At 38.1% G+C, this 9,229-nt stretch overlaps 1 protein-coding gene across 3 annotated transcripts in view; it reads left to right on the top strand.

Moving 5' to 3' along the window:
* Positions 1-8,702, top strand: part of LOC107656013 (myoD family inhibitor-like) — a 42,915-nt gene extending 34,213 nt beyond the window's left edge. For all 3 annotated transcript variants that reach the window (XM_016443662.1, XM_016443663.1, XM_016443661.1), the window contains exons 4-5: positions 6,786-7,058; positions 7,197-8,702. In XM_016443662.1, coding sequence (XP_016299148.1) covers positions 6,786-7,058; positions 7,197-7,450 — 527 coding nt within the window. In that variant the 3' untranslated portion in view covers positions 7,451-8,702. The remainder of the gene's footprint in view (positions 1-6,785; positions 7,059-7,196) is intronic.
* Positions 8,703-9,229: the final 527 nt, after the last annotated feature.

Below are 9,229 nucleotides of genomic sequence, written 5' to 3'. Positions count from 1 at the left end.
GCCATCGCTGTAAGAACATCCAGTAAATTCAGTAACATTTGCATAAGGCAAGAGACAGGTCTGTCCACTGGCCTGAAATTCTCTCATTGGCCTTGGGCCACTGGGTCATCCTTATTTATGAGCCATGGGATGAATTTAAAGACATGACTTTTCTCTAAAAGCCAATTAGCCTAATCTACCTATGACATCTGGTTTTAAACTCACCCTGTGTGATGCAATTACATAATGACTGTAATCAGTACTGGCTGTCTAGACTGTTGTGTTTGTGCATCAGTACACTCACTCTTACACTCTTATCAGCAGGAGCACTTCAAGATATTTATTTTATCAATGTGTTTCCTCTGAATCGATCACATGACCGTACCGCTCTTCTGATTGTCAGAACGCCAGCTAGGAAAATGATGACCGGGGAGGTCCATATACTGTATAAACGGGGAAAACGGCTTCTGGGATGGCTTGATAAAAATTGAATTTGGTCAGAGAATAGTCTCATTGCATATCCCACCGCTCTCAGTCCCATTCTGGCCCTTTCAGTGAATTATTCAGCTTCAGCAGGGCTTAAAGCTCAGTTCCTGTGTCTCACTCATCACATCATCTATTATCACTGTTCAGATGGGCCGGCATCAGGGGAAATAAACGACTTAAAGGAAGAGGGAAAATGCTGGCTTAAATTACAGCTTTAAAATTCCCTGATTAGAGTCTTCATCGCTGGAGATTGTCATTGAAATGAGCTCAGGCAGAACGGGATTAAAGACTACTTGGTCTCTCTTGTGAACCTACTGTATGCTGTATGTTTTGTTTGAGGCCACCCTGTAAAATCTGGCTCTGCTTCTCAAAGAGCCGTATCATTTATCCCTTGCCACATTTAGATGTTTTCTTTTTCTTTTCAGTTTTACCGACAACAGACATCCTTGTTTAAAAAGTAGGGGATTTCCTTCTCACTGGCGTGAAGATATGGTGCTTTTATTTGCACCATCTGTCCTACACATTGGTATTCTTTATTTATTTATTTATTTTTGCTCTTGAAGCTGTCACGTGTTTGTGTTTTCATTTTGTATTAATGAAAAAATGCTGACTCACTGGCTTCTGTGGCCCTGCGGGTTTTAAACAGAAGGTAGTGTTACTCACGGCTGTTTGGGGCAGTGGGGTCTTTAAATTAGGTGTTACGGGAAGCCTGGGGCCCTGGGCAGGGAATTTAAGATGAGATAATGCAGCTGACGTCTGGGGGTCTCAGGGGCCCAGAGAGGCGCATGTTCAGATGATATAGTGGGTCCTGAGTGGTTCTGTACACCTAGAGAAACTTGACATCTCAGGGCTGAATTGTGCATTTTAGACAGAATGGGCGATGCTGAGAGCTGTTGATCCACATGCTTCATGGATGATTTAGGAAAATATATAATTTTATTTTTAAAAATGAAATATACTTTAATTTTTTTACAAGCAACCTGAAGATGATTCACCCATTGTCTGAATGTCCCCACCCACAGACTAGTTCAGACTGTAGTGTAATGCACCAATGAACTATTATTTTAGCAGCAGAATACTATTTAAAGACGAGAGACCTTCAGTAAAGCCTCTTCTAAAGAGAATGGTTTCCTCTGTGATTTACTTCCTGTGATTTGTCATCAGCTTCACATCCACACATCCATTTCTTAACACTCTCATTCTGTCCACCTCTCCCTTTTTTCTGATGTTCTGTGTTTTTTGGGTGCATGGTAAATAATGAAAGCTGATTCAATTGATAGTAGGCGGACAGCCAGTCTCTTCCAGTATCGTATATGTATATGAATTTTGTTCTGGATATGAGAGCACAAGACGTGTCGTAGTTGGCCCTCTGATTTTCAGCAGAGAAACTTCTGGCTTCTGTAGAAATTTCTGTCTTTCTGGCAGATGCCCAGGAGACCGACTGACGCTGCCTGTTTACTGCCCTAAACACAAATGCGCACAAACAAAGTAACATCCCAGAGTAAAATACCTCATCCAAAAACTGCAGCACAGGATAACACAAATATGCCCCAGTGTTATTGTGGATTCAATTGCTGACCATCAACTTTCCAAAAAAATGCCCAGTGGTCTTTAAATATGTTTACACCCTTTAACCGCGTGTGCACTTTTATTGGTCAAAAAAGTTTGAAATGCTGTGGGTGTAACTCAAGCAGTGTACAATACAGTGCTGTTCTGAGAGCCACTAATGCATCTATTTAACCTTGAAATAGGCACTTTGAAAGCAAGTTCAGATGAGTCAAAGTGAAAACAATGTGTTTTTGTGAAACTCTTTCCTAAGAGTATATGTCAGGACATAAGTTTTAATCTTTCTTGAAAATGTTTCATTTTTCTTTGGCTGGATTTGAAAAGCCATTGTGTTATTTTCTAACAAGTTTCATTTTTCATCGTCTCACTGAGCCACTCTGTGTAAAGACACCTAGTCTTACCCTTACAAAAGAGTGGAACTTTCATTTCATACAGTAGCCTTCATGGAGTGCTTGGCATTCACACTTAAATGCATTTATGCATTGTTATAAGAGCACTTGCGTTTTAGTGTCTATTGTTTAATTTGCAAACACTCCTACAGCAATATCCAGATATTTATTGAACATTACTAAGTGGAACTACAAAGCATTTGTACCCTTAGTTCAAAACATGTTTGTACTTTATTTTTATCTTGTATTTTTATTTGATTAATTTTTTTATATGTGTACCTTCATCTCCGTGAGATGCACATCAGGGATTTTGTGTTTAAAGACATCAGTGGTAACTAATAAACACATTATCTGTTATCAACATAATGTTTTGAATTAATGTTACAGAAATAATCTCTTATGCTCACCTAAGGCTGCATTTATTTGATCACAAATACAGTAAAAACAGTAATACTGTGAAATAGTATTGCAGTTTAAAATAACTGTTTTCTATCTTAACCTTAATGTATAGTAATTTATTCCTGTGATGGCAAAGCTGAATTTTCAGCAGCCATTACTCCAGTCTTCTAATAATAATAATAAAAACACATTATTATTTGTGAATATTTTGTTTTTAAAGTATTTTATTTTCAGGATTTCTTGATAAATAGAAAGTTCAAAAGAACAGCATCTATTCGAAATATTTTTGTAACATTTTAAATGTCTTTACTCACTTTTGATCAGTTGAGCAGTAAATTATATATATATATAAAAAAAAAAAACATCTTAGTTTCCCCATACTTTTGAATGGTAGTGTATATTGTAGATGTGCTGTGAACCTCTCCAGCAGCTGGTGGGGATGTAGATGAAGTATTTCAGGTTTATTGTCTTTGTCTCTGTGTATGAAAGAATCACAAAGAATCACACATCACAGCTTCAAATGTCAGATGTAAATCCATGATGAACTGTAACTGTTTCTGAAGGGCTGATCCTCCAACTAAAGCTGGCAAGCTCAAGATCATACACATTAAAGCCTGGCAAACAACGGGGGTGGAAGTTCATTATAAACACCCCGCCATTCCTACACCAAACATATGGACTCAAGGGTGATGTTTACCTGCTTGAAAGAAGGAACTGCTTTCACTTCTAAAGAAATGCTGGCTTTTAGTCTTTTCATAGACTCTGACATTTAATGCACTTCATATGAAGTTATCTTTTTTCTTCTTCTTCATTACAAACCGAACATCTGGAGTAATGTTTGAAACGGAAAAATATCCAATCAGAGTGAATTTGCTTGTGGTCTGACCTCGGCCAGGCTCCAACACCAGCACACTGTGGGCATGTGTCCGCTCAGCCATTATCTAATGTAGCTTGATTGCCAGTTCTGTCTTCTAGACCTTCGAGCGTCAGACTCTGTGAATAGAACGAGGTGTGTTTGTGTATGTTTTTCCTGGACTCTATCAAGTCCACATGCCTCCACATAGGCACCAGACATCTTCCTATGAACTCTGGCTCTCTTAATATTCCCTTCAGTCGTTTCTCATATGACCTGAAACATGCGTTAAGGTCAAGAAAATGTTTAGTGCAGCAATATGATGGGATTAAATACTATCATCATTCACAAAAAAATATAACAAAACATTTCACGTTGAAGGTCCATTTAGCCTTTCTCTGATTTGGGGGTTTATTTCCTTTGGCTCTGAAGGTCTGCATTTCATATAGTTTTTCTTTCTTCCAGAATAATTAGTCTTTTGCGGTGCTCAAGAGTAAAATATACGAAGTGCTGTAGACTGCTTGCCAAAGTCAACTCCATGAGCAGTTTGTGGAGGAACACTAGAACATTTGTAGGCTGTAAACTCACAGGGAGACGGTGTCTGAACTTCAGAACGCCAAACGTTTGGCCTCATCCTCACACCCAGTCTTAAAAAGACTGACGTTTTAATCATAACGTTAGTCGTAACTTAGCTGATATGCCTCTTCTTTTGTTTTCATTACCCTGATCAGGCTGCACTGCGGCATATCGTTGTATGCACTCTTTTGTTTTCGATGGCAGCCTACGTGGATTGTGGTCCGCTTTTCAAACAGTTGTCCATCATACGGTGCCCAGATTCAAGAGCTTAATTGAGTATTTGTTTAATCAGTGCCTGTGCCCGAAACAAAGCATTTATTTTTAATTAGAGCCGAAAAATGTTTCTGACTTTTACGAGACATTCAAATTAAAGAGAGTGGCTGAAGTCAGAAAGTTTACAGATACCGTATTCTCCAGAAAATAAGTTGCACCTGATTGTCACATTGTATTATTATATTCAGAAATAATGTAAAATGCCAATAATTATAAAAGAATAAATAAAATAAATATTTACAAACACTATAACCATTTAGTTCCCCTTACTCCACAACAAATCCTTTGAATTTAATTCTTTAGAACAAAACAGAGATGGTAATTATAAGTATAAAACAAACATAAATTATAGTGGCATTCAGTATGAACAGCATTTATCATAAATGGCAGGTGTAAACAAATTTATTTCAAATGAAACTACCGGCATATGGGAAATATGCTATACAAATAAACTTGGGTTCACGCACCACTTCCATTTATCTCTCATTAATTCAATTATATAGGTCACTTTGGAATATGTTACAGCATGTTTCAGAGGAAGAAAAAAATCTTGACATCCTATGTTCAAGACTCTTTACTGTAGAGCTTGATTATTGCATTTATTTTAAAGCCATCCTCTACTATAAAATCACTAGTATTTGGACCCCTAGACATCTGCGGTTTCATTTATGTTTCATTTTCGAGGCACACAGTAATGTGCTTGATTTGTGTATGTTGTCTTGTCATTTGCTCTCTGTGGGAAACGAAGCATAGCGGTGATCTCATATTGTTTGTTTGTTCCTTTGTGTACTCTTCCTGCAACTCTGAAGCAATAATATGCAAATCCATTCTGGTCTCTTGATCTCGGTTTATTAATTCCTGTTTCTTTTGTTTGTTTGCTTGTCTGTTTGTTTTGGACTGTTTCTCTTTGGTCCTTTGAAGCTGGTTGGGGGGAAAGCCATCATACTGAAACAATACACAACCAAAAATGAAAGGAAACATTCTGAGTAAACAAACAGTAGAAGAGACAGATGAACATGATAGAATAACTAAGACAGTGAATCTGAAATCATGAGCCGTATCATTGTGTCTAGTCATAGTCAACAGTCTAGACCCCACACTTACTGCCGACCAGCAAGCACCAAGCGGATATTGTAAACACATGTGCTTTTCCCGTCAGGACCTCTGTCCCTACTGAATGCTGAAGGCTCTTTCCCAGAAACAAACTCTACTTTGGCAGAAATCTCAGTCAGTCTTGCCCTTGTTTCCTCCTGTGGTTGACCTGTTGAAAACACTAGGACTGGGAGATAAATTGAATTTGCTGGTTTTGTTGGTGATTTATAAAATGAAGCAACATGTGCTTTTTATATACTCATTAAGTTTCCTAAAACCTCGTTAGACTAGTTTTGTGATCTGACAGATGTTTTAATAGTCTCTGATTTAAAGTAGCAAAAAGTTCAAACTTTTCAATTAATTCAAAATTTGTCTTCAACAATTTATAACTCAAAAAAAAATAAAAAATAATAATAATATATATATATATAGCACTATTTTTGTACAAAATGAATTGATTATACATGCTTTTTGATTATTACAAACCATTAAAATTAAATCCAGAAAAATTAAAGTGGAAAACACAGAATTTACACTGAACAAAATTATAAACGCAACACTTTTGTTTTTGCCCCCATTTTTCATGAGCTGAACTCAAAGATCTAAGACTTTTTCTATGTACACAAAAGGCGAGAAGTGCTCACTAACACAGATTTAGACAGATTTGTGAACAATATTTGAGAGAAATAGGCCTTTTGTGTACATAGAAAAAGTCTTAGATCTTTAAGTTCAGCTCATGAAAAATGGGGGCAAAAACAAAAGTGTTGCGTTTATAATTTTGTTCAGTGTATATACACACACACACTGTGTATTCTTGACTTTCTATAACTTTCTATAAGATTTACTACGAAGACCTAATTACAAAAAATTGTAGCACACTACCTCTCCCTTTCTGTACAGTGGGATCTTTAAGTAAAGTTCTTGGGTATTACACAAGAATCTGCCCGAGGCCCTTTTTTGGAAGTTGATTGGTCCACGCGAGGAAACGGCTAATTCCATTAGAAGAAACAAGATGCTAACTAAGTTTACTAGCCACAAATATGCAGCTGCTGTTTTTCTTTTACACATCCTCAGGCTGCAAAAGGAGAATAATTACACAGCAGCAAAAAAGGTGATATAAAACCCAGCTATAACTTTGCTCACCTTTTTGTTTTTCTCTCTCTCTCTCTCAGATCAACCTCAGGCACGGTCTACGCCCATAACTCGGCTGCCTAACTCAGCCGAATCGGCGGCACTGCTGCGGAGAGACAGCAAGCCGCACAGCAATGGGGACAGAAACGGAACCTTTTCACGAGCCGCCTCGTCATCCTCCTCGTCTTCATCCACAGCCCATAAAAACCCCAAGAAACTGCAGTCGAACCCATCCATCAACAGTCAGAGCAGCAAGAGGAGCAAAGGAAGCTCCAAATCCAACAGCTCCCAGATCCCCACAGAGGCCCAGGATGGTGAGTCAGACCTCACTGCACATTAGCCCTGATTGTTTGTACACACTTTCTTTCATTTTCAGGAAGTTTGATGGACGCAGATAAACATCCCTAGACAGTGATGTTTTAGTTGTGACTAACTATCTGTGTTTCATCCAGATTGCTGTGTCCACTGCATCCTGGCCTGTCTGTTCTGCGAGTTCCTCACACTGTGCAACATCGTGCTGGACTGCGCCACATGCGGCTCCTGCGCATCAGACGACTCGTGCTTCTGCTGCTGCTGCGCTTCAGAGGAATGTGGCGACTGCGACCTGCCCTGTGACATGGACTGCGGCATCATCGACGCGTGCTGCGAGTCTGCAGACTGTCTGGAGATCTGCATGGAGTGCTGCGGGCTGTGCTTCTCCTCCTGAGACTCCTGTAGGGGGCGCTGCCTCTTTCACTGATTTGGGACCTGACATCTGATGATCTGGAGTTGTGAGTTAGCTTTCTTTTGAACTGTCTTACTAGGAGAAGGGTTAGTCATCCTACACTAGTGGTGTTATTCTGCAGTCGTCTTTATACATATGAACTCTTTCTGGGCTGGTTTCTGCTTAAAATCTTTTGTTAAGTCTGCATTGGCATGATACAGAATACAAATACATCCCAAAGACTTAAGAGGCCACTGAGAAAAGCCAAAAAAACGTTCAAAAATGTCAGTGTTTGTTAGTTATTTCAAATCGTCTTAGTGCCAAACTTTTGATAAATGCACAATCCACAGCCATCCAGTGGTTTAGGAATTTCGCAATGATGCACACCATAAAAGAGCTTGAATTGCAACTCAGATCTGTTGTCTCCTAAAAAGGAATACATATCCAAAGATCACATACAAAATCAAAACTACCGCTATTTTGCAATGTTAATCCCAAATATCACCTCTCCATATACACACTTACTGTAGTACACTGGTGTAGTCCTTTGAGGATTACAAAAGCCATAAACTGTGAGTGTGAAACTCATAGATGTATGCGAGTGGGAGAAAGACGTGTGTATTTAATATATGGTGCCATACTACAGTTGTATCATAGATTGTATATCAATGTGAAAAGAATCCTGTCACTCTCTATATTTGGTCCTGTGATGTTCTTATTCTCACTCTTTCATTCATCAGTCAATCAATCTTCTTATATACTGGAATATTATACTGTAAGCGGTTGTGAATTGCTCCGTATTTTTTCCAATGTGAAATATCTGTTTCGTAATTCCAATACTTTCCATTTAAATCAGTTGTGTGTGAATCTAAATGTTACATTTATGTATCTACCTATTGTTTTATTGTTTTAGTGTTAGCAGTATTATTTTATCCTTTCAAAAAAAAAAAGACAGGATTCCTTACTGTCTACATCTAGAGCAGCACATGACTTCAACACCCCATAATCCAAACCATAAACCGTACATAATCATCTCACAGAATGATGGTAAAAAGCAGTGCATTGATTTGAATTGTTTACATTTTAAGGACACATCTCTATTCTTGCTTGGAGGTAGACAGGATGCGTTTTTAACTGGACAAGACTGTACAGCAATGGAATAAAAGAACAGGATAAAATAAATCTATTACTGTTATATTTGGTGTTTTTATAGCAAAGAATCCCATTGTCTGGTATTCAAACCCCAAAATGTATCCAAGGCAATGGTTTGCATTATTTAAATTGAGTTAAATCTTATTTTATTATTAATTAAAATGTTAAAAAACCTAAAAAAAATAAAGATGTACAAAATTAAGCTGTCACCATATTTTTGAGTTTAATTACAACACAAGTACCAGAAGTACATAAAAAAGGGAGCTTTGGAGTCAAAAAGGTTGAGAACCACTGATCTAAGGTCCTTTCATGCTGGGAAATACATTTGTTCTCTAAACAGCATCTGCTTTATTTACTCATAACTGAATCACATCATCCACACTGGCATCTTGTTAGCATTTGTTACGCATAATCCTCATATTTTCATCTAATTTTGCAATTAGCCGTGTGAAGTTGCGTGTTAGAGTGCTGCTTGGACAGGCATCGCCTCCAACCTCATTTCTGTTGCCCAGGAAAGTTCTGTGAGGCTTGGGCAATAGAAAACAGTGCAGTTTAATAGGCTCTTAAAGGGCTGCCAAAGTTGTTGAAGAGGAATGTCTGTTCGAGGCAACAGTGCAGTGTGTGATAAGA

This window comes from Sinocyclocheilus anshuiensis, unplaced genomic scaffold, assembly GCF_001515605.1.
Source record: "Sinocyclocheilus anshuiensis isolate Anshui unplaced genomic scaffold, SAMN03320099.WGS_v1.1 scaffold51, whole genome shotgun sequence".
Classification (NCBI taxonomy): domain Eukaryota; kingdom Metazoa; phylum Chordata; class Actinopteri; order Cypriniformes; family Cyprinidae; genus Sinocyclocheilus; species Sinocyclocheilus anshuiensis.
Note: the sequence above shows the minus strand (reverse complement) of the source record. Positions and strands in the feature narration are given on the sequence as shown.